The sequence below is a fragment of the Schistocerca serialis genome, chromosome 3 (genome assembly GCF_023864345.2).
Source record: "Schistocerca serialis cubense isolate TAMUIC-IGC-003099 chromosome 3, iqSchSeri2.2, whole genome shotgun sequence".
NCBI classification, from domain to species: Eukaryota; Metazoa; Arthropoda; class Insecta; order Orthoptera; family Acrididae; genus Schistocerca; species Schistocerca serialis.
The window spans coordinates 277,469,864-277,497,170 of record NC_064640.1 but is presented as its reverse complement, the minus strand read 5'-3'; the positions used below and the strand labels follow the sequence as shown (position 1 = coordinate 277,497,170).

Here is a 27,307-nt window from a genome sequence, read left to right as displayed (position 1 = left end):
TTAACTCTGAAATGATGCAGAGTATAGAATTTTTTTCTTAACAATTATTTCTCAGCACAACCTACCCTGTAACACCCTTACAAGCTTTCACTGTTTGTGACCACCCTCTATTCATTACAACACTTACTTGTAACCGTTTCAAATGCCAGGGTGCTTCTCACTTGAATAAACAAATAAGAACAAATCTTTGTAGTAATGTGGTAGCCCCGTAGCAGCATTTGAGGCTCTTAAATTTCTCTGAAATAAGTAGGGTTTGTGTCCCCACAACACCATTTTTTATGTTTTATTGTTTGTTGATGTGTTGCAAGCATAACATGAAATAGCAAAGGTATGCTGAACACACAACATTTTGCCACTGACAGATTTATGACAAACAGTCATTTACTGCCAAGATGTTTCAGCATATGCTGTTAATGAGAGCATGTTGCTTTCAGTGCACATGAAGGGGCAGCCAGGTGCATTGTTCAGCTCACTGTACCCAGAAGTGGCACAAGCGGTGGTATACTACGTGGGTAAATGGCTGGCTTTAAGGGTTGTGCTCAGGAAAGGTGTAGACACCTCAGCAAAACAGCCTGTATTAGGTGACACCTGTGTGAAACATCGATTTTTGAACACTGTCCACCTCAAGAATGACGAATTTCTGTGGATGCTGTTACAGAGACCTTCTCTTATGATCAGACTGTATAGGCTTGCCTTTGCTAAAGTGAAGTGAATGATATCAGATGGGACAGAGATACTTAATTTGTGGTCATCTCAGTACAGATCAGTATGTGCAGATCCTGAAAATATTATGGTGCCAAGTGTGAGGATCCTCCGTCCCAGTGGAGTAATCCATTTCCAGAACTACTACTCACTGGTTCACACAAGTCGAATCATTCGGCAATGATTTTCATGTCAGGCTGCCATCGACCCGATTGGCTGGCGTTTTAGAGCACTGGACTTAACTCCAATTGAAAATTTGTTGGCGCAAATGAAGCACCACGAGAACTTAAGAGTGGCCACATGCACACCTGACCAACTGTGGGACCTAGTGTTGGGTACATGGGAGAGTCTTGTGGATGATATGACGTATTTCCAGAGGCTGGCCACCTCTGTGCCTCATTGGATGAGATAGATAATTGATGCCAATGGTGGGTGGACCTCATCCCTGATGTGAAACTTCCCTTGTCTCACATTACTCCACTTCGTATTACACATTTGATATAATTGTACATTTGTTAACTGGAAATCCACATTAAGTCATTGCCTTTTATATTTTATTCATTGATTTTTCTGCTGCTTAACACTTAATGACTGTAAATTTTACACGAAGTGCAAGCAAGTCATTTGGAATCAAAATAGAAATTATGTCCTAATATAAGAAAGTCAGAGAAAACACTTAATATAAACTAATATAGAAACAGGTAAACCCTAAAATAATAATATTCTCTTCCTTTCTGCATCTGCAACATTTTCTGCATTTGTTATGTAAAAGAAGTGCCAGCATGGCATACAAAAGCTCTTTCAAGTTAACATTCTTCTGTAGTCGAAGGATAGCATTCCAATCACTGTTCCCATTTCTCTCTGTTAGTGTTCAAAATATGCATTCAGTATATCCTCCTTCAGACTGCACATTTGAAGCATTGGCCTCAACTGAACGTGTATCAGACTGTGAATGACTGAAAGATTGTTTTCTGTGTTTGTCTTGTTCCATTTCTTTGAATTGTTTCAAATGTTCCCTGCATGGAGACGATGTTAGCGACTTAAGTGATTCAGAACATGCTGATTTTACTATATCAGGTGGCTCATGATGTGGATTGTTTGGCTGGATACCATTTGGACTCACATTTACTCTGTTGTTTCAGTCTTGTATGTCAAACTCTTGGTGTATTACAAAGGCATTCTCTCTAAGTATATGCCTGTTACATGGTAAGAGTCCCATTTTCCAGAGGCTGTTCATAGCATTTTCCATTGTTGTTGCTCTCAAGTAGGCTGTAATCAATGAAGAGGCTACTATTTGACCTGGGTTATTTGCCGACCAACTTCCTATTTCTTGGGGTAGTGCATTTTAAACAGTCCCATGTGTTCCATGCAAGAGGCTGCATTTTATGCGTGAAGTGGTGTGATAAACACATGATATGGACACAGTTTTCTCTTGTTACGTCTCAGACGCAGGTTGATATTATGCCCATCAGCTATTAGCACAACAGCATCATCACCAGGTGGCTTCACAAACTCCATAGAAATTTTAAACTACTTACAAGTAAACCTACCCAAGAGATACACTGTGAATTTGATCACTTTTGAATATGTTTTAGTTGTAAGGTACCTCTTACTTGCATGTAAGAGTGCATTTTACTTTATTTCCAGTTTTGTTATTCCACATAAGTCAAGTGAATGTATCAGTGTGCACAGAGTAAGGAGCGAGTGGTAGGTTCCCACACTGGCTAGCAGAGGCAATTGGCAATCTGGCACTTTCAGAGCCAGTGGATGAGGTGCTGATGCAGAACCTGCTCATGATATCAGCAAAGAGATTTATAGGGAAAGTACATTTATTCTGGCACAAATCAAGTAGTTATTAATGAATATTTGTTAACAAAACTTATCTTTTACTACTTAGACATTAGGAGGGGTCTAAGGGTCATAAATACCGTATTTCAGTAATTTTACGAAGCCAGGAAACATTGATATTAATAAGTAAATGAATAACTTTGGCATAGCCAAAGATGTAGGATCTTATACCAACTATACTGACTGTACCCTTAAGTTACAGACTGTGCGCAGTAGGATGCCTTTCCATCTAGTCATGCAGTAGACCATACTGTCGTACTGTTAATAGTTAGCTTATAATCAGTGTGAAAAAGTTAATTTTACCATGTTTCTTAAATACATGCATCATAATGGCATCCCATGTACAAATTATTTGCTCCCCTGCCCCCCCCCCCCCTCCCCCCACCCCCCCAAAAAAACCTTCATTCCAGTTCATTACGTAAAACATGTTGCACTTTCAGAATACGACAGTGCTACAATGTCTCTGCAAGGGAACATAAAACTAAGAGAATATCTCCACATAACTGTTGGGAAGAATTCGTATGCAGCGGCTCACTAAGTCAATTCAAGGATGGACTGCCTTAATTATCGCAAAACTCGGGTGGGAAAGCATGGCCAGTTATACTGTATGCCACTTATACCACCACCCAAGGACCAAGTGTGGTGGTGCAGTGGTTAGCACACTGGACTCGCATTGGGGAGGACGATGGTTCAATCCCGCGTCTGGCCATCCTGAGTTAGGTTTTCCGTGATTTCCCTAAATCGCTCCAGGCAAATGCCGGGATGGTTCCTTTGAAAGGGCACGGCAGACTTTGTTCCCCGTCCTTCCCTAATCCAATGAGACCGATGACCTCACTGTCTGGTCTCCTCCCACAAACAACCCAACCCCCCCTCCCCCTACCCCCCACACCACCACCACCACCACCACCACCACCACCTAAGGACTCACCAGCTAAACGGAGACATTTCTGGAGGTGGGGGGATTCTTGTATAGTGTAGAGCAAACTAAGACTCGTTACTTTATATACACCCATTCAGACGTTTATGGGGTGAAACACCACCTTAAAAAAGTTTAGTTTAATATTTCTGAATGGATATTGTTGAACCAGTAACAGATATTTTTTAAAAATTCAAGTAAAAGTTCTGTTGTTTTAATGTTTGTTACAGTGGTGCACCCAAAGTTGCCATAAAAGTCTTCCCTCTTTTTTCCCCCGAAATCCTCTCCCTTTCCCTATTTCGTTTCTTGTTTTGACATTTGACTAGTAGCAAAACATATAGCATGATTAATACCAAAATCAGTCATATGTGATGAAGTATTTCAAAGATGAATTTGTCAGAAATAAGCTAAAAATCTCTGTATCACTATATGAACATGTGATGAGTGTGCTTCAGTGCCAGTTGTCATTTAATGTTGTTTAATAAGTCTCTCCCATGTGAATAGATTCTAAATGCATATTCTGCGTATATTGTTCTATATACATATTTTCTTCTAATTTTATGAAATATAAAATATCTTGTGTTGTTTTCTTTTGCATGCAGTGTAATATATATTTTTATGTTGCAGCCTTTTCAGATTTAATTATGTCATTTATTTGTGTGAAGTGCATCTTTGGAATACCACTTCATTATTTATGATTGAACTTGGGATTAATGATGCTATACGTCTTGCCATTTGAGAAACGTTGAAATGAAAACAAAGTAGTGGGTGGAGGGTAAGATTTTGAAAAAAAAAATACTTTTTGGAAATATGTGGTAAGGTCGTATGGGACCAAACTGCAGAGATCATTGGTGCCTAAGCCTACACATTACTTAGTGTAATTAAACTAACTTACGCTATGGACAAAACACACACACACACACACACACACACACACACACACACACACACACACACACACACACACACACACTCTCTCTCTCTCTCTCTCTCTCTCTCTCTCTCTCTCTCTCTCTCTCTCTCTCTCTCTCTTTTTTAAAGTTACTCGCTCTCATCAGTCCATACATGTAGGCTAATCTCAGGAACTGTTGTAGGGATTTTGATCCAGTTTTGACTAATACATACTCTTAAAAAGATGCTATTTCCACCTAGTGAATTGTTGGTTTAGTGGTAGAGCAGGTGGCTGGGAACCAAAAAGTTATGGGATCAAATCCCACGTATATCACTTTTTTTCACTTTGCCGGTTAACTTAGCATTCATCTCTGTGATGATGTGGGGATAAAATACAATGACAATTTCAAGCTACCAATTTCCAGTCCCTCAAATCAGCAGTCGCAATTCACACACTTAATTTACTGCAAATTCTTCGAACAACAGGCACTGTGTTAGGGAACTTTGAAGTATCTGTGATGTGAGACTTACAATTTGAAATAATCAAATATGTTTAAACAATAGTTTCCTTTGCATCATTAGACAAAAATGTAGTGTTCTATTTTTTTATACTTCATGTAAAATGTTTTCCAATAAACTACTTCAGCAACTTTGCTTCATTTACACACAGTACATTCTTTCAGCAGTGCAGATGATGACTCAGCTTTCTGCCTCCCTTGAACTGAACCTGGAGGTGGACATAATTCTTTGCGTGGGAGGGTGAAGAAGTCCGTCATTAAGACGTCATAATAAAGAATTAAGACAATGAGTCTCAACAATGCATCAAAGTGCGTACTAAGCATCACAAGAGGAGTGCCGTAACATGAGCTAAACATGTACATCTTGCATGGTTGTTCTTATTTTTTCTTTTATTGGTGCCATCTTGGCCAACCTCCTAATACATATTGAATCACTCACACCCACATACGCCCACGATTCACATTCAGTATATACATTGGTTGTAAGCTTATTACTTACATTATGATATGCTCCCATCATTGTCATGAGATGTCATTCCAAATGCAAATTCAATATGGAACTCTTAACATTTATACCTCCAAACAACTTTCCTGCCATGCGCCGCTTACATCGTGTAAGTTATATGAAAGTGATGATGGTATTCACTGAAATTTATTCGTAACTCTGCACAATGGCATGCAGACAAGATATGCTATACCACACAACTCGTCTGGCCATACATACTTAGGGCTACCCATACAAAGCCAGGTCAGGTCACTATTATAGCTATATTTAGTCATTTGAACCAGTATGAAATCCCAACATGTAGGGAACCACTTAATCTGTATCATTGCAAACTAAAATAAGTAATGTTTCTAGTTAAAATAAGTAACTGACCCATGTGCCAGTGACTTTTGAAATATCACGTGCATCCCAAGCAGGAACGATTGAGTTTTGTCTCCAGTATGAATTTTGTAGCATTGTGCTGAGCAAACCCATAGTACCTCGTTAGTGATGTGTTGCCCACAAATTATCATTTATATGTGCAACTGTTAGGAACTCGATATTTCCAGGTTGATCATTACTTCCGTAAAGTTGTAGACGCCAACAGAACCCCTGCTCCCATGAGCTCACAACTCTGCTGTGAGCATGTGATTGTTGAATGCTAGACTCTTGTCTTTAGCTGTACCGTTTCCCTTTTCATGTTGCAGATTTAATCTCTTGATGTTGTGTATATTGCCCCAGCCAGAAATGACTGGGTACAGACGTGGTGAATCTGGGAACTCTGAGCAGAGAACAGATAAACATTACCAGTGCACTGGAACCACAGAATCTGGGTACTCTTCAGCAACCATTATTAGCAGTGGTGGTGGAACACTGTGTGTCACAGGGAGTGGGCATCTTGGCTTAATTGTCCAGTTCACAAGGAAGATATAAATCTCTTTAAAAAAATCTCAACCTCTAGGTGGGCTGGTTGCTGGGGACTGAATGGCCCCATCAGTCTCTAAGAAATTCGGACAGATATGACCCTAAATCGTTGCCCTCCCTAGGAACATCTTGGGGTAATTGTAGGGCTTCACAATGACAGGATCCATATTCGCCACATTACTTAGTGGGCAGCGGAACTGATGGGTACTCCTCTCTGGAAACAAAGCCTCTGTTTTTTGTTGAGCACCTCAAGGATAAGTTTGGAGACGTGACAGCGCTGTCCAAAATGCGCAGTGGGATGGTTTTGATTCAGGCGGCATCCCCAAACCAATCCTGGGTGTTGCACGCCTGTGACAAGCTGGGTGATATTCCTGTTTCGTTCACCCCCCATAAAGGCCTCAATGAGGTCCGGGGAATTAGTTTTCATCGCGACCTCCTGCTGCAGTCAAATGATGAGCTTCGTACCAATTTAGAATGGTTTCATCCAGCACGTTTACAGGGGACCCAAAGACAATAGGGTTGCTACCAGTGCCTTCATCTTGGCCTTTGAGGGTGATTCATTACCTGAAAAGGTGATGGTGTACCGATGTGACATCAAACCCTATGTCCCTCCCCCAATGCAGTGCTTTTTAAGTGCTGGAAATTCGGGCACATGTCGTCCCGGTGCAATTCCAGCACCACATGTAGAGACTGCAGACGTTCACTGCATCCGAATACTCCATGTGTGCCTCCTCCCACCTGTGTGAACTGTGGAAAGCATCACTCCCCTGCTTGCTGGACTGCCCCATACTCCAAAAGGAGTGGAAAATTATGGAGTAAAAGACCTGGGAAAGGCTGCTTACCGCAAGGCTAAACTCAAATATGAAAGACTAAACACTGTTCCCCTGCTATCTTCTTATGCTGCTGCCACAATAGCGTCGCCATCGATGAAGCCATTACGCTCGTCATCTAAGGTTACTCCAGTGGGCTCCCAGGGCTGCCCATCTTCCTCCCCCCTCCAGTTGGCTGGGGGCAAGTCTTTTTCTGTTGTTCCCAAAGCTTCTACTTTGGGAGCATTGCCCCCCCCTCCCCCCCCCCCCCAAAAAAATATCTGGGACATTGCTCCCCCCCCCCCAGCCAGAGAAGCAGCAGCCTCCTCCGGCTCCAGAAGGGGTCCCTTGGGACTCTACTTTCCATGGTCTCCTCTCCCCCACTGGACCATCGGACACCAGCAAGTGGCTGAAAGTCACCGGCTGCTGGCTGAAGGGCTTCAAGGTCTTCCTCTGTCACCCCTCCCAGCAAGCTCCCAAGGAGCGGCAAGGTGGAAAAACTTCAAAGAAGTAGTCCTATAAGAAAATAAAGCATCCAGTGTCCTCCGCAGCAGCACTCCCCCATGGCTCTGCATCCAAGAATGGTGTGGAGATTCTGGTGTTCCCTGACACCTCGGATGCAATGTTACTAGATGCCAACACTTAACAAGTGGCGACAGGTGATGCTGAGGCCTAATTTGCCTCCTTGGTCACTCCATGCCTCCCCAGAGGACTGCGGCATTTTTTTTTCCATCTGGCTGAGTTATGTCAACTTTTAAGCAGTACACTTGCTTCCTGTATTGTCCTTCAGGAGACCGCCCTTCATCGCTATCAGGGGTACTACAAAAACCATCCTGACTGTGACAGGCCGTCAGGTTGAGTATGCATCTTCGTCCTTACCTCTGTCTGTAGTGAACCTGTGCCCCGTCAAACACCTTTAGAAGTTGTGGCAGTCAGGGTGAGGACAATGCAGGAAATTACAGTCTGCAACATCTACCTCCCTCCAGATGGTGACGCACAGCCCCATGTTTTGCTTGCACTCATTTTGCAACTCCCCCCACCTTTTCTCCTTTTGGGTGATTTTAATGCCCATAACCCTTTGTGGGGTGGAGCCAAGGTTCCTGGCTGTGGCAAAGATGTTGAGGACCTGCTAACTCACCCTGACCTTTGCCTTGTAAATACAGGTGGCCCCACACATTTCAGTGTGGCCCTTGACGCATATTCGGCCATTGATCTCTCAGTTTGCAGTCCTGGCCTTCTCCCATCTATCCACTGGAGAGCATATGATGACTTGTGTGGTAGTGGCCACTTTCCACTCTTCCTGTCCCTACCCCAGTGTCCCTCATCTCGACACTTGCCCAGGTGGGTTCTTCCCAAGGCTGACTGGGACACCGTCAGATCCACTACCAACATTGAGTATCCGCTGAATGCCACCATCGATGAAGTGATCCATATCATCACTAATACCATTGTTGCCACAGCTGAATCAGTAATCCCTTGTTCCTCCAGTTGGCTCTGGCAGAAGTCAGTGCCTTGGTGGTCGCCGGCAATCACTGCAGCAATTAGAGACTGTAGATGGGCCCTCCTACGTCATAAGCACCACCCCTCCCTGGAGAACCTTATTGCCTTCAAACAGCTCTGTGCCCAGGTTCGCCTCCTAATCAAATGAAGGAAGTAGGAGTGTTGGGAACACTACGTCTCCACCATTGGAACACGAACTACTTCTCCCAGGTTTGGACCAAGCTCCACTGACTTTACAGCTGTCAGAACTCAGCAGGTGTACCTGGAATTTCCAAAAATGGAGCTGTATCTGCCGATCCAGACGTAATTCCAGAACATCTTGCTGAACATTATGCTCGCATCTCTGCGAATTACCACCCCCACCTTTCGTCTCCTCAAACAGAGGGTGGAGTGACAAACACCTCGCTTTTACTCCACACCACCCTGAGCCTTATAATGCTCCCTTCAGTAAGTGGGAATTTCTCAGTGCCTGTGACAACTGTCCTGACATATCCCGACCCAGATCGCATCCTTTTGCAAATGCTGCAACATCAGTCAGCGGATTCCCAATGCCACCTCCTTGCTATCTTCAACCGTATTTGGAGTTAGGGCGAATTCCCATCACAATGGTGAGAAAGTATCATCGTTCCAGTGCTAAATCCCAGGAAGAACCCACTAGATGTTAACAGCTATTGTCCCATCAGCCTCACCAATGTTCTGTGCCAGCTGCTTGAACGTATGGTGAGCCGGTGGTTGTGTTGGCACCTTGAGTCTCGGGACATTCTGGCTCTGTCCCACAGCGGTTTTTGACAAGGACGCTTTACGATTGACAACTTGGTGTATCTGGAGTCTGCCATTCAATCAGACTTTTCCTGCCGGCAACACCTTATTGCCATCTTTTTCGACCTTACAAAGGCCTATGACACCACTTGGGGACACCACATCCTCGCTACTCTGCATGAGTGGACTCTCCAGGGTCCACTCCAGGTTTTTATACAGAACTTTTTGTTGCACCGCACTTTCAGATTTCGCCTCAGTGCTTCCCACAGTGCACTCAATATACAAGAGAGTGGGGTCCCGCAGGGGTCTGTCCTGAGTGTCCCACTCTTTTTAATTGCCGTCAATGGTCTTGCATTAGCAGTAGGATAGTCAGTCCTCCCCTCCTATACACTGACAATTTTTGTGTTTTGTTCTGCTCCTCTTCTACTGTTGCATCTGAACGCCGGCCATAGGAAAGTGAAATCCATCCCCATCCACAACTTTATCTCGATGACCAACTAGCAGATATAGTGGAGACTTACTGCTTTTTGGGACTGGTCTTAGACGCCCACTTAACTTGGTTTCCCCATCTTCGTCAGCTTAAGGATAAGTGTTGGTGGCACCTTAATCTTATTTGATGCCTGAACCACACTGACTGGGGTGCTGATCGTCCTACGCTATTGAAGTTGTACCAAGTCCTCGTACAGTCCGGTATTGATTATGGAAGCATGGTGTATGGTTCAGCGTCGCCCTCCGCACTGGGTCTGCTGGACCCTATCCACCACTGTGGAGTTCGCCTCATGATGGGAGCCTTCCGATTGAGTCCCATGAACAGCCTCCTTGTGCAAGTTGGTGTTCCTCCATTATGGGTCCAGCGGCAACTATTGCTCACAAATTATGCCACCCACATACATAGTTCACCTCGCTATCCAAATTGCCGTCTCCTTTTCGTGAACATGGCAATCCATGTCCCACAATGGGGGCCCAGAATTGGGAATCCCTTCGCCGTCTGTGTCTGATCACTTCTTAATGAATTCGACATTTTCCCCTTACCACCTTTCCTGCAGGCCCACTTCCATACACCTCCATGGTCTATACCTTGGCCACAGCTTCGGCTAGACCTATTGCAAGGCCCCAAAGGCTCAGTTCCACCTGAGGCCATCCGCCGGCAATTTCTCTCTCTTCTTGGCAAGTTTGAGGGCTCAGAAATAATCTACACAGATGGATCAGTGGTACACAGTCTTGTTGGCTTTGCTTACACTCACGTTGGCCATACTGAACAGCGCTCCTTGCCGGATGACTGCAGCGTTTCCACTGCAGAGTTGGTTGCCATCTATCACGCTTTTGATCATATCCGCTCCTGCTCCATTGAGTCCTTCATCATTTGTAGTGACTCCTTAAGCAGCCTACAATCTCTTGACCTGTGCTTCCTTCGACATCCTTTAGTACTGTTAATCAAAGAATCTATGCCCTCTGCAACAGTGGATGCTCAGTGACCTTCATTTGGACCCCAGGACATGTCAGGTTACTGGGCAATGAACGCTGACTGCCTGGCCAAACAGGCCACCAGTAAACCATCTGTGGAGATTAACATGCCGGAGTCTGACTTGCGATCGGTCTTCTGCCGCAAAGTTTTCGCGATGCGGGATACTGAATGGCGCACCCTGAGTACACCAGATAAACTTCGTTCTATCAAGGAGACAACGAATGTGTGGCGGTCATCCATGCGAGCCACTCACAGGGAATCTGTTGTCCTTTGCCAGTTCCGCATTGGCCATACATGGCTACCTCCTCCGTCACGAGGACCCACCTCGGTGTCGCTGTGGCTCCCATATGACTGTCATCCACATCTTGGTGGACTGGCCAATTTTAGCCACTCTGTGGCAGACTTTCAGCCTTCTCAGCACCCTACCTTCAGTGTTGGGAGACGCCGCCTCAACAGCAGATTTAGTTTTACGTTTTATTCATGAGAGGTTTTTTTATATCATCTAGTGGTGGGCGTTTGGCTGCGTCTCCAAGGCCTCCACCCTCCTTCCATTTTAACTCTGTCACCCTTTCTTTGCATTTGTTTGTCCTGGTGTTCATCTTTTCCTTACATGTATTCATCTCGCCTTGTCTCTTTGGGGTGGACATTTTAGTGTGTTGGAGAGTGGCTGACTCATCGTCTTTTATTCTTGTGATCAGCCAGCCCAGACCATCTGCTCTATGGTTTTAATATACCTTTTTCTATTTTTCCTTGTGGTGTATGTTTTCCCCCTTTTTTGTTCATTCCAGTCGTTTTCTTTTTAGGTGTGGTTCCCCATTTCTTCTTCCTCTTTTGCTTTCCCACATGTAATTTGGTTGTTTTACCTTCAGCCTTGTTTGGATCAGGAAAAAGGGAGTGATGACACTGAAGTCTTGTCCCTTTACACCCCAAACCATCCATCCATCCATCCATCAAGGTGAGCTTGAGGTGTGTGATTTTAAAAGGGGAAGGGGGGGGGGGGTCTGTGGGACATCTGTTGCACCAGTTGTACCTGTTGTTGTAGACTTGACAAGGTATACAGAACTCTGCCTGAGTGTGCATGTATTTGACTTTTTCTACTCAGAGACCGTGATATGTAAAGTCAAAATTAAATACATCTACATGATTACTCTGCAATTCATATTTAAGTGCTTGGCAGAGGGTTCATCGAACCACAATCATATTATCTCTCTACCATTCCACTCCCGAACAGCGCGCGGGAAAAACGAACACCTAAACCTTTCTGTTCGAGCTCTGATTTCTCTTATTTTATTTTGTTGATCATTCCTACGTATGTAGGTTGGGCTCAACAAAATATTTTCGCATTCGGAAGAGAAAGTTGGTGACTGAAATTTCGTAAATAGATCTCGCCGTGATGAAAAACTTCTTTGCTTTAATGACTTCCATCCCAACTCGCGTATCATATCTGCCACACTCTCTCCCCTATTATGTGATAATACAAAACGAGCTGCCCTTTTTTTGCTCTGTTTCGATGTCCTCCGTCAATCCCACCTGGTAAGGATATTCTAACAGAGGAAGAACGAGTGTAGTGTAAGCTGTCTCTTTCGTGGACTTGTTGCATCTTCTAAGTGTCCTGCCAATGAAACGCAACCTTTGGCTCGCCTTCCCCACAATATTATCTATGTGGACCACAGACTCATTTACTACAGCAAGACAGGATTGTTATCAAGAGAAAACTTTTTGAAAGGTCTTGAGAACCATAACAGGATACTAATGGTCTGGAATGCTCTTAAAGATAGATAATGCATCATTTGGAAAAATGTCCCAATTTTAGATCTAGAGAAGTTTTGAGGGGCCTACTGGGAATTTGTTATCTGAAGGCAATGAAATAGAATAACGATGTCTCAGTGGGCTATCACCTGCCTTAAAAATAACATACAAAGGGAATATTTCAATTTTAGCATAGGTGTTGTAACATGAAAAAGATTTTGTGTATGTCCCAACATCAGAATTGGAGGGGGAGTGAGAATGAAAATGAGTATCAGATGTAAACATCGTCATGAAAATGGAAAAAAATTGAGAATTGAAAAACAGCAGGTGGTGGTCTTACTTTTCACAAGTCTGTCATACATTAAAGGGTGATTTATATGTCTTAAGATAGACTCTACATCCTGAGCCCCATTCATTGTTAAAATTGTAAAAAAAAAAAAAAATGACACACAATTGAATTTGAAGGCAAAGCAACCCATGAAAAATTTGGATGAGCTGAAGACGTCATACACATCCCCTCCCATTTTGCCACAGTTACTCTCATTACCATCCATTGTGGATGTGCTTGCCTCTCAATGTCGCCCAAGTAGGATTTTCTTCTATATCATTATTTTCTGTGAATAAACTGTTTCCATATTAAGTTTGAGCAGATATTCTGATAGAGCTACTAAAATTGCTGCCATTTAAAGCTGCCATGTATCAACTGCACAGAACTGCTGCTGTTTTGAGCATGCAGGAAACCGCATTTGCGACTCGACAGCTGTGCAGTCACAATTCACTTTCAGTACACACTTAAGCCAGTAGCAGCACTCGTAGCAAGCAGTCATTGCACTAACAGTATCTTGATTTGCACACCCATAAAGCGTTTGACTTCATGGGACTCGGGCAAGGGAAATTTGCTCATGCAAAGCAGTGTAGTCCCCAGTGTTTACCATATTGTTTTTATCTTGAAGTTGACTGTTACAAAGGTAAAATTTCCATAAATGTTACTTGTGCGTACACATCTGCCTTCAAAGCAATGCCCACAGTTGCCAGTGAGGTATTTAGGAGACCTTCCCTAATGAAGCAAATAGTAACATCATGTGAAATGGTTCAAATGGCTCTGAGCACTATGGGACTTAACATCAGAGGTCATCAGTCACCTAGAACTTAGAACTACTTAAACCTAACTAACCTAAGGACATCACACACATCCATGCTTGAGGCAGGATTCGAACCTGCGACCATAGAGGTCGTGCAGTTCCAGACTGAACCGCCTAGAACCACTCGGCCATGTCGACTGGCTAACATCATGTGAAGAAAAATCATCTGGTGCAGAATCACATCAAATAACAACAGTGTGTCCAGTGTCCATCTCAATCCATACCCCCTTCTCAGATACAAGAAATCCTTGTAGGTAGAGGAAATCATGCACTGGGCAGACAAGACTCAAAAACAATAAAGAGAAATTTCTTGCATTGGACGGGTATAATTCTTAAATGGAGCTCAACGTGCATACCAGAGAATCAGAAAGATGGATGTAAATAGCTCTGCGTAGGAAGACCGTTACGTGGTGATCGTGTTAGCTATTAATTAGCTCCGCTGCTCTGCCCACAGACGGGCCATTCAAAAAGACCAACTGCCTTGGTCAGTGGTGTCATTTGGGTGTGGTACAGGGGCAGGGTGGTCCACACACCACTCTCATGGTTGTTGTTGGTGTTACAGACCCTTGAGCTGCTCCTTCTCATTTAAGTAGCTCCTCATTTGGCATCATGAGACTGGGTGGACCCCGATGGAGTCTTCCCACCGAGGAAAAACTTCTGACATTACCGGGAATTGAATCCAGGTCCTTTGAATGACAGTCATCTGCACTGACTACTTGGCTATAGAAAAGGACTTACGCAGTACATAAACATTTTCTGCGGCAAGTTAAAACATTAATTCAATTTTACATGAACTTAAGGGCTATACACAGAACACAAGTGTTGCCTGTCAGGATACTAGACAAAGACTAGGTCTAACAATTTCCAAAGGCTGAATTAAAGTTTCAGTTGATTTGTATAGTAGAAAATATCCATTTGTTGTCCGTACATGATGTTTGCATGGAAGCTATTCATGAACTGTCTTTTTACAAATGTTTCCGAAGGCAAGTTTGTACTTCAGTTCACCTTTTACAATCTGAAGTAATCACTCGTAGCATGAACATGCTGCTCGTGTCAAGACTAGCTGTAGACTGTCTCATGAGCTGTGCCAACTATTTTGCACCTCCCTGCTCAGGGTACTCCTGTGGTTTGTAGATCTATTCCACCAGTCATTTATAACATTAAATAGAATCTCTAATTAAGCTTTCCATATGAATTTAGAGTGACTGAAATTATTAGAAAGCTGTGAATGTGGATAAGGTTCTCAGTATTGTAAAAAAAAAAAAAAAAAAAAAAAAAAAAAAAAAAAAAAAAACTTGTAAAACATTTATTAATCATTCAGTGCAGATAATCAGTTATGTGCCTTGGAACCAAGCCTGGTATGTGAATTGCTGCTCCAACATGACCTGGCTTGGATTTCATGCTACCAGATCATCTATTATTGATGATGACGTGGTAGACTATTCTTGCATTCTCACAAACTTATAGCAATGTGAGCCTTCGTATAATGTACGACAAAACTGGACAGAAATGTGCCATAAGTGCCACCCACTCTGTGCCATAACAACGGTACAATAAAGGTATCCAACAGAAAAAGTTACTCAGAACATCCAAGACACTATTCAACAGATAAAAAACCAAGGCAAAGTGGTATTACTCTACTGGGTACCAGGATACAGGGGAGCAACACAGTCAATGACTAGGCCAAGGATACTTCTGTGAAGAAGTAAGACCACACACTGTAACATTCCCGAGCGCGCTGTAACCTGGCTGGTGAGTAGGAGGATTATGTATCATTTAAAAAAGATAAAAGAAGCTGCTGGAAGTTAAATTGACAACCTGACCGTGTTGAAGCTCTTGCCAACTACACTACTGGAAGGAAGTGGATCCTAGGTCAAGGATAGGACAGTGCCCACGGACACACAGTTTTCTCCACTGAAATGATCGTATCTTGTGTGAAAGTTGTGAAGTATCGTGTTCTGTGCAACATACTGCAACTGTGTGTTTTGTCTGATTACGAGAGGGAACCCTCTGTTTCTGGGTTTGCCCTGTATTTTAGATGATAAATGGACAAGTGTAGCACCTGTTTTAAAATTTTGGGAAGCATCAGGCCTAGGCTTCCATATAGTGTTAAGATTAAGACTGAGATTTTTAATGTACTTTAGAATTATCTGACATTTTGCTATTATTTATTTATTTTATTACTCACTGTCCAGCACATCTAGCTGTGAAAAAAAAAATTGTATTACATTCATGCAGCTAATGCTTATTTCATTAAGTGTAATTTTATGTCAAGACTGTTTTATTTTTATGAAACAGAGGAGAGATGGGCTTTAGTAATCCAGTTGTTATGTTCACTAATTATGTATCCAACTACTCACCTATTTTGGTAACAATGAGGTGGATATTTTAAGTGTAGTACAGTTTACACCTCCCCAAAAGACTGGACAATTTTCATTTTACTATCATAAGTAGGTTGGTCAATTTAATTTTTTTTGCTAGGGACTATCCACATACACCAATGTCAGAATTTTGTTATTGCACATTACTCTTTCCCTTTCGTAAAGGATTGCCTGTCATTACTCATAGCATCTTTTCTTCCTCACTGTTGGCTTCCCAACAGGGGATGGGAATGCTGTGGAATGACTCCAACATCTTTGACTCCAGCAGGAAGGGAGTAGTAGTGGGGCTATTCTCCATGCAGCTCTGGCCCAAAGTTACTGCCCTCTGCGTCCTTATTAGCATTGATTTTGCCACACAGTCTCAAAATAATAATAATAATAATAAACCCCGTGGAGGCCCGGGAAAAGAATAGGCCTTCAGTATGTTCTGCCAGTCATAAAAGGTGACGAAAAGAACAAACCACCAATAGGGCTAACCCCCCCCCCCCCCCCCCTCTTTTAGTGTGATTAGTTGATTCAGGACAGAACTAATGAAGCCTCGGAGAACTGCTGTCATGGTCAGGGACAACGCTTGAACCCTATGCCCGTCCACAATGGTAACGACACTGCTAGCCACACGGAAAATGATTTAAATCCAAATAGAGGTGTTTTGCAGGATATGCTTCCTGCAACCACTCTAGAAGGAAAACAAAGACAGAGGATGAGATGGTCAGATGAAGTTAACCGCCACCTCATGTTCTGTTATTACCAAGCAACAAACTTAGGAACCAACACAACTGGATACAGATCACAAGTGTACACAAAATTTATTACCAGATACCGAGAATTAAAATTTTTAACAGAACGACGACTAGCTGATCAGATCCGTGTAATAATAAAAAATAACAGGATACCCCAGTCAGAATTAGAAAACATCAAACAACAAGTACAACAAATACTGAAACAAAATAATGTGCGATCAGAAGAAGAAGAAGAAGAAAATAATACAGTAATGGACTCAAACATCCCAGAGCAAACAAACAAAGAACACCACGCATCAATTAAACAATCAGAGGAAAACGAAATCTTAAGACAGCCACCAGAACAAGCACAAATAGAACATGAAGTGACACACATGTTAGGAAGAAAAATTTCAGCTAACATACATAGAATACAAAGACACAAATACAGACATTAGACCATTCTTGCATAGACCACCAAATAACCCACAAGTCGAAACAACAACAACAACCACGACGACGACGACGACGACGACGACGACGACGACGACGACGACGACGACGACGACTACTACTACTACTACTACTACTACTACTACTACTATCAACACAATTATACACAAGAAAATAAATGAAAATACAACTATGGAAGAGTTAAAGCTACTGGTTTATATAGGAGCACTCACTACACTAAATATACACACTAGGCAGAGATCAGAACAAACCAACACACAGAAGAAACCCACAAAACCAGCATGGCAACACAGGCTACAGATCAGAATAGAAAAACTGACAAAAGGCATCGGACAGCTAACATAATTTATAAGAAATGAAATATCAGACAAAAAACGAAAAAGGTTAGGTAAAATCTCGCAACAAGAAGCGATAGAGCAATTAGATGAAAAGAAGCAGACATTACAAGCATTGGCCAAATGACTTAGAAGATACAAAAAAAGTGAAAATAGAAGGAAACAAAACCAAACATTCAACACAAACCAAAAGAAATTGTATTAGACAATAGGTAACACACACATTAAAATAGACAACCCACCAAACATAACAGACATGGAACACTTCTGGAGCAACATATGGTCAAACCTGGTACAACATACCAGGCATGCACAGTGGATACAAGCAGAAACACACATACAAGATGATACCACAAATGCCTGAAGTGATAATTTTGCAACATGAAGTCACCTGAGCAATTAATTCTATGCGCAATTGGAAAGCCTCTGGAAAAGATAAAATAGCAAATTTCTGGCTAAAGAAGTTCACCTCAACACATTCACATCTAACTAAATTATTTAACAGTTACATTGCAGACCCATACACATTCCCTGATACGCTTACACATGGAATAACTTATCTGAAACCTAAAGATCAAGCAGACACAGCAAGCCCAGCAAAATATCGCCCCATAACATGCCTACCAACAATATACAAAATTATAAATGAAGAACAAAAAGGCTGTTGCAAAGTAGCACGAGGATGTAAAGAGCAGCTGATAATAGATGCAGAGGTGACATATCAAGCTAAAACTAAACAAAGGTCGCTACACTACGCATACATTGATTACCGAAAAGCTTTTGATAGTGTACCCCACACATGGTTACTACAAATATTGGAAATATACAAAGTAGATCCTAAATTGATACAGTTCCTAAACATAGTAATGAAAAATTGGAAAACCACACTTAATATTCAAACAAATTCAAATAATATCACATCACAGCCAATACAGATTAAGCGTGGAATATACCAAGGAGACTCATTAAGTCCTTTCTGGTTCTGCCTTACTCTGAACCCACTATCCAACTTGCTAAATAATACAAATTATGGATACAATATTACTGGAACATACCAACACAAAATCACACATTTGGTATACATGGATGATCTAAAACTACTGGCAGCAACAAATCAACAACTCAACCAATTACTAAGGATAACAGAAGTATTCAGCAATGATATAAATATGGCTTTTGGAACAGACAAATGTAAGAAAAATAGCATAGTCGAGGGAAAACACACTAAACAAGAAGATTACATATTGGATAACCACAGCGACTGCATAGAAGCGATGGAAAAAACAGATCCCCAACAACTAAATTTATATGGTTCTTCTGTTTCTTGTTATTTCGATGTTTCATATCAATATTTAACAAAGTTGACTGGATCAAGTAGCACACCAATAATTTAGTATTTTATCAGCTTATGGGCACTGTAGTTCAAAAGGTCAGTGCTAAACCCAATGATGATTTAGGCCTCCTTTTGTATCCAGATAAGAAGTCACCTTTCCTAGACTCATCTGTTTGCCTGGTGGCACGAAGTAAATAGTTATGGTATAGGATTGGTGTTGTCATAAACTTATTGTGGTCGGCAATGCCTCATAAATCGTACAAGCATCTCTTTACTGGATTTCCTGATTTACAGTCTGTTGTGCCTAAATTAACATTAGCTTCGCAAAATATGTTGGGATGTTTGTTGTTGTTGTTTTAGGCTGAAATCAAAGTTGTGTAGTTATGTTGCTATTTCTTTTGTCCAGTAGTATGTGTCCTAGAATGGTCTTTATGTGTAGGAACTTCAGAAAGTAAGTTACACATGTCGTCTCGCACCAAGGCCATTGCACAACAAGAGTGGCACGTTGCCAGAAGAGAGTACATGTTCCAGGTTTCCTGCAGACAGTTCTGCTGTGGTACGGATAAACTGATGCATCTCAGTGTGTGAGTGAAATAGCATTGCAAATCGAAATGTGCTCCAAAGTATGTGGAACAGTAAAATTCTTGTGGGCAAAACATCTAAATTGCATGCTGATTCACTGAAAAATTCTGGCAGTGTATGAACCATATGCAATGTCAAGTACAGCAGTGGTGAAGGGGTGTCAACAATTTGTTCATGACAGCAGAGATGTGGGTAATGTTGATCAGAAGGTCTAAACTTGCACCATGTGATTTCCATATTTCTGGTGATTTCCATCTTTCTGGCAAACTGAAAGAACATTTGATGGAAAGAAATTTTCCAATGATGAGAACAATGAGACAACAGCTCTCGAGTGGCTTAGTGACAAAGAAGTGGGCTTCTGTTGTAGAGGAAATGAATGATTGGTAGAATGTTCTAAGCATTTTTTATGGAGATTTGGTGAATAGGTTGAAAAGTAATGTCGTGTATCTGTGTCACTTTGAAGTGAAGTGCAGCATTCAGTAAAAGTTACTTGGCCTGTAATAATAATGTGTAAATTACTTTTTGAAGTCCCTCACAATTGCACTGAGTGTCTTGTGACAGCAATGTAAGTAACCTAATAGTGGTGGTGGTGACTGAAAATTATCTGGCTATGCTTTAACAATTATGCTGTTCAGTAATCTATTCCCTCCGCCTCCCCCACTCGTGTCCCTGTCTTAATCCATAAAATTGAACAGGCTGGAGGCTATACCAGAATATTGTGCTGTTGATGGTCACGAATGAAAAAAAAAAAGCCACAATTCCAGCTGTCTGAAAATTTTATACCAGTTGCGCCACAAGCCTGTAGGCCTGTGAGGTTTCTGTTTTAAAATAGTTTTGAACATCTGTGGTTTTTTCCCCTTGTAAAAATGTTTTGCAATAAAATGTATTAGGTATAAGGTTTCTAAGGAAATGGAGACATTAAGAAACTTGACTTATGTTTATGTTCTTAATTATATCTCGATTTTGAAACTTAGACTGTGGTCTTTGTCATAATTTTGTGACTATACTGCGGAGCAGCAATAATTTGTGGCTAGGAGAATCAGATTAGTTCTCCTACCACTCGTCTTCCCTTTGTTCCAAGTGCCAAAGTGAAGCCTTTGTTGTAGTGTGGCTTGGTTTGTGATAGGTGCACGCTGTTGTCAGTCCCATTTCCACAACAGATGCCATCCAAGAATCATTGTAGAAAGTAAAGACTACCAAATGAACCCTTATTGTTAACAGTGTTAATGTGGCAACACTGTGCTGGGTTCAAGCTGCTGACAGCATGGCTGGGCAATAGTTTGCCAGGGTCAACTCAATGAGCACGGTCCAAGGGCTTCCAGCATGTGACAACTGAAGTGTGAAATGAGAACACTAGTGGGGGAAGTCTGAAAAAAAAGGTAGAGAGGGTTACTTCTATACTTGCCCCTCCAGCTGCCAGTTGTGCTGTTCTTCAGTATAGTGTTAACCATCTACAACAGGAGACATTGTCAGAATTTATGAAGGCAGGTATTTACTCTGATGTAGATGGGCCTGAAAAATGGAAATTTGGACCATGGAGAATATTTGAACTGTTGTGCCTAAACAAATGTACATTTCAGCTATTTGTTTCATTTTTAACTGCAATTTTTTTTAAAGCAGTAAACATCAGATTGAATATTCAACCCACTAGCCTGTGATGATACATCCAACCCACTAGCCCAGGCTGTTCCAACTGAGCTCCAAGGAGCCGGAGCACTCACTGCGGCAGTTCGGAGCCCACATGGAGGGGGGAAAGCGAACTCCCTGCCCCCTGGCCGCATGCAGCCACAACTGACGCAATAATCCATGTTCAATGACAGCTATGACTAGCCGCGGGAGCCTTGTACCTCTATTGGAGGATACCTTTCTATTCATTGAGAGGGATGGTCGTCCGCAGTGACTTACTTCTGCGAAGAGGTGCAATATAGATCTACATTATACACGTCTTCACGCAGCGCACTACGTTCGAGTAGAAGGCGTTGCACGCAGAGAACTGGTAGCTAGGCTTAGGAACGACATACCAAGAGACATAAGTTTAAAAACCGTTTCGTAATACGGAGGGTATCAAAACGTGCATCATAGTTGGTGTTCTGTAATGCGTTTATAATTTTCAGGTGAATGAGAGCGGAGAAAACACTACTGAATCTGCAGTTTGAGCAAGCTACTGGGTAGCTCACATCATTGCGACGAGTAGCAAGCCATTTTCGGTGGGACCACTCCTAAAATCGTGCTTGGTAGCAGTTGCAGAATGTTTGTTTCCAAGGGAGGTGCAGGCAATTGAAGGGGTTTGCGTTTCGAAGCAAACAATGCCTCGTCAAATCCTGGACATGGCAGCGGATTTAGAGACACAGCTCAGGAAAAAGGCGGAGAGCTTTGTTGCATTTTCGCTAGCGCTTGACGAAACCACCGACATATCAGACTGCTCAGCTTGCAGTCTTTGTGCGTGGTGTCGACATGGAGCTGCAAGTAACTGAAGAACTCTTGGATTTGGTACCACTCGATTACACCGCAACAGGACGTGACATTTTTGAAGCTGTTTGTGAATCAGTGGACAATATGAATTTGCCGTGGGATAAGCTCCATTCTATAGTGACAGATGGTGCACCACAAATGATTGGGCGTCACCAAGGTTTTGCTTCTCGTTTGAAAAATAAACTCAGGGACGAGTTCGGGAAAGACATTTTGACTCTTCATTGTTTATTCACCAAGAGGTACTGTGTGCTGAAACAGTAGAGCTAGGTGGCGTAATGAAAGATGTCGTGAAGTGTGTGAATTTTGTGCGGCGTCATGGTATGAATCATCGCCAATTCAAAGGATTCCTGAAAGATGTGGAAGTGGAGTATGGGGATATACCTTACCACAGTACAGTTCGTTGGCTGAGTCTGGGAAAAGTTCTTGATGTTTTCTTTGCCATTTGTGAGGAAATATCCCTTTTTCTCGAAATGAAAGGGGAAGAAATGTGTTGTCTCAAAGGTATAAAATGGATATCAGACCTGGCGTTCCTAGCTGACATAACTATGCATCTGAATAATTTAAATCTGTAATTGCAGGGCAAAGGGCAGCTAATCGTTGACATGCACTACCAGATCAAAGCATTCATGGAAAAGTTACGTTTATTTGAGAGGCAGATAAGTAATGGACATTTAACGTTCTTCAATCATCTTGCTTCTTTAAATCTACCTGAAGGTACTACTTTTGGCGATTACCGAGCAAAGTTAAAGCTGCTCATCACGTCGTTTGAAAGATGATTTGGAGACCTCACTAATTTGGAAACGGAACTTAAGGTGTTCAGCACTCCTTTTTCAGTTTCCCCCGATCACTTGTCATCCTCACTTCAATTGGAGATTATTGATTTGCAAAGTTCAACTTTGTTGAAAGACAGGTACTACAACACGTTGGATTTGTCACGATGGTATCGTTCATTACAGCAAAAAACCTTTCCCAAGCTTCACAACAATGCTGCTCAGATCATGTGCATGTTTGGATCTACGTATTGTTGTGAGCAGCTTTTCTCAACAATGAAGAGAGTAAAAAGTAAGGAACGATCGTTTCTTCAGGATGCAACAATGAAGGCCATCCTCAGCATTAACACTGCAAACACTTTGACGCCTGATATTTCCGATCTTGTAATGAATAGAAAATGTCAAGCTACAGAGGCCCAATAAATTTAGTATGCAATTTCTTGTAAAACAGTTGTTTCTTATTTATTTCCTGAACATCATATTTCCTGGTGTAGCATGTCACCACGTCTTAGCAGCTAAGAGTATGAGGTTGTCGATCTTGTAAGATGCAGCTGGCACATCAAAACGCTCGCCTTGCCGCCTGCTTCAGCCAGCCGTGCCATGTGCCGGCCCACTTGAATGGTCACAGCGAGCGACACGGCTCCCTGGAGCAGGGAGCGCTCTGCGGCTCACAACGGAGCCAACGAGCTGGAACAGCCTGCACTAGCCTACATCCCACTAAAAGAGATGAAGCATTCATTAATCAGAAAATGATGCCGTAGACCAGGGTCTAGTCTGAAAGTACGAATAGCATGAAAATAATTACAGCTATAAAAGCCTGCATTGTATCAGTTTGCATTGTGGCTATAGTGTATTAAGGTTCTTAACACCCAATGTTAAAACTCATTAGTCTCTAATGGAAATCATTTAAAACTTTTCTATGGCCAGGAATAAGTGCATTCATTTACAATGTTGTTGAACTCTGAAATTTTACAAATGAGGTTTATTAGTTATTAAGTGTGGCCCAGGATATGGAAACATGTTTTATCTCGTCAAAACAGCTGTTAATCAATCACATTTCCTTTGAGTAAGAACTATTTTCATGAACTAGTAGAAGAAATATATCATTACAGAGGCTCTAATTACTTTTAAAATCTTATGACTTCAGTGGTATGTGTTGTTTTTGCAGTAACCCACGATTGGGGAAAACTCGTGGAAGAAGTCCAGAACTACATCAAGTCTCTGAATTTTAACTATCGAAAAGAATTAAGAACTAATAAAATCACATACCATAATGCATATGCTGAATTTGAGGATGCTCATCGTATCAAGGTAAAATTGCTTATTTTCACTTTGCATCTTATCTCCTGTACTTCATGAATCTACCTTAATATTGTTGTGAAACTTTGTATGTAGAAAGAAACGTATCCAGAATTTTATATAAATCACTGATCCATATAGCTTAGTATCTTCATATGTTTTGTATAAGGTTCACTCTGAAAGTTGAGAAACTGTTATGTGACTGTTCATCTTTAGAAACCGTATGTGAAAAAAACCTCACCCTGGTGTTCTAAATGCTATTCCATCCATTAAAACCAATTGATGTAGGCTTTGTGGTTGGCTGCTTTTGGGAGACCCTTTTAGTAGACATCATAATCAAATAACGTCTTTCACTGTTGAGGCAGGAAGGAATTGCATGCACCCAAATAATGTGTTTGGAATGTTAGAAAAAGTGTCTTGACCTGAGGCTCCTCAAACAGGAACTTCATTTACAGCATGTGGTGCACTAGTGTGCTGTCATGGTGGAGAAGAATCTCGTGCATACCTGATTTTGGAAGTTTCTCCTTAACATACACTCCTGGAAATGGAAAAAAGAACACATTGACACCGGTGTGTCAGACCCACCATACTTGCTCCGGACACTGCAAGAGGGCTGTACAAGCAATGATCACACGCACGGCACAGCGGACACACCAGGAACCGCGGTGTTGGCCGTCGAATGGCGCTAGCTGCGCAGCATTTGTGCACCGCCGCCGTCAGTGTCAGCCAGTTTGCCGTGGCATACGGAGCTCCATCGCAGTCTTTAACACTGGTAGCATGCCGCGACAGTGTGGACGTGAACCGTATGTGCAGTTGACGGACTTTGAGCGAGGGCGTATAGTGGGCATGCGGGAGGCCGGGTGGACGTACCGCCGAATTGCTCAACACGTGGGGCGTGAGGTCTCCACAGTACATCGATGTTGTCGCCAGTGGTCGGCGGAAGGTGCACGTGCCCGTCGACCTGGGACCGGACCGCAGCGACGCACGGATGCACGCCAAGACCGTAGGATCCTACGCAGTGCCGTAGGGGACCGCACCGCCACTTCCCAGCAAATTAGGGACACTGTTGCTCCTGGGGTATCGGCGAGGACCATTCGCAACCGTCTCCATGAAGCTGGGCTACGGTCCCGCACACCGTTAGGTCGTCTTCCGCTCACGCCCCAACATCGTGCAGCCCGCCTCCAGTGGTGTCGCGACAGGCGTGAATGGAGGGACGAATGGAGACGTGTCGTCTTCAGCGATGAGAGTCACTTCTGCCTTGGTGCCAATGATGGTCGTATGCGTGTTTGGCGCCGTGCAGGTGAGCGCCACAATCAGGACTGCATACGACCGAGGCACACAGGGCCAACACCCGGCATCATGGTGTGGGGAGCGATCTCCTACACTGGCCGTACACCACTGGTGATCGTCGAGGGGACACTGAATACTGCACGGTACATCCAAACCGTCATCGAACCCATCGTTCTACCATTCCTAGACCGGCAAGGGAACTTGCTGTTCCAACAGGACAATGCACGTCCGCATGTATCCCGTGCCACCCAACGTGCTCTAGAAGGTGTAAGTCAACTACCCTGGCCAGCAAGATCTCCGGATCTGTCCCCCATTGAGCATGTTTGGGACTGGATGAAGCGTCGTCTCACGCGGTCTGCACGTCCAGCACGAACGCTGGTCCAACTGAGGCGCCAGGTGGAAATGGCATGGCAAGCCGTTCCACAGGACTACATCCAGCATCTCTACGATTGTCTCCATGGGAGAATAGCAGCCTGCATTGCTGCGAAAGGTGGATGTACACTGTACTAGTGCCGACATTGTGCATGCTCTGTTGCCTGTGTCTATGTGCCTGTGGTTCTGTCAGTGTGATCATGTGATGTATCTGACCCCAGGAATGTGTCAATAAAGTTTCCCCTTCCTGGGACAATGAATTCACGGTGTTCTTATTTCAATTTCCAGGAGTGTATTTGAAGAACTTCTACAGACCAACTTCAAAATACCAATAAGAATCACTCTCTTCCTTAAAGACTTAAATGAAAAAAGGGCCATCTTCACTCATACAGACTTAAACCTCATGGATATGCACTTTCTTAATGGTTTTTGAAGGTATATTAAGTGCCGATGCCTGACATGACTGTGTTATCTGTGAACAAAGCCAGTGGTGTCGCGAGTGGAGCACTGTATAAACATCAAGAACATAAGCCAGAAAGTTAGTGCCCAAAGCAGGTAGGTGAGATTTAACTGAGCTCTTGTGACATAATATACTGTACTGGGTGTGACCGTTCACCTAGAACCAAGCTTTGCTAGCAGAGACCCGGTAGTCACATGTCTGGTGGCACCTGACTGTCTCAAACTGTAATGCCTCCACTATCATTCTTGATTACTAGTGGGGATATTAAACCCCTCCCTCTGAAATAGGAACATAGGGTCGGTGAGTCAGGAAAGTCGAGAGATAGCACTGTCTATAAGTGGATTTGAGACTATTGACTAAAGGCTTATCCTGGCAAAAGGCCTGGTAAAGGGCTGTGGGGGCAGTGGAGGTGTCAACATGTCCACTGCATGAGAGTGTTCCTTTGCCAACAGGGAGCATTTCCATCACCTTGATTTCTGAACTATAAACCCTCACCCACTTGTGTGTGAGTAAGGATGCAGACGTGCAGGTAATTCCTCAGTGCAGGAGGCGCAGTTCTTTTTGGAGGCAACTTCGTTGTTTGGTCTGGGGGTCTGAGCCAGAGGCAAGGGCACAGGTGCCGATTGCAACTTGCTGTAGTCAAAGTTGATTGCGGTGTTGGGAAACACAAATGTGCATGGCCCTCGACGTCAAACAGCTTGCAGTCTCTGTGGCATACGATTACCTCTTCAGTCCACCCTGGACACTGGCTGAATGTGCACTACTGGTCATTAAAGTTGCTACACCAAGAAGAAATGCAGATGATAAACGGGTATTGATTGGACAAATATATTATACTAGAACTAACATGTGATTCCATTTTCACGCAATTTGGGTGCATAGATCCTGACAAATCAGTACCCAGAACAACCACCTCTGGCCGTAATAACAGCCTTGATACGGCTGGACATTGAGTTAAACAGAGCCTGGATGGCGTGTACAGGTACAGCTGCCCATGCAGCTTCAACACGATACCACAGTTCATCAAGAGTAGTGACTGGCGTATTGTGACGAGCCTGTTGCTCGGCCACCATTGACCAGACATTTTCAATTGGTGAGAGACCTGGAGAATGT

General features: G+C 42.9%; 1 protein-coding gene across 1 annotated transcript in view; it reads left to right on the top strand.

Annotated features, from left to right (window-relative positions):
* Window positions 1-27,307, top strand: part of LOC126470062 (thioredoxin reductase 1, cytoplasmic-like) — a 106,429-nt gene that overhangs the window by 46,001 nt on the left and 33,121 nt on the right. The window contains 1 exon segment of the mRNA XM_050097564.1: window positions 23,942-24,084. Within this exon segment, the coding sequence (XP_049953521.1) occupies window positions 23,942-24,084 (143 nt within the window).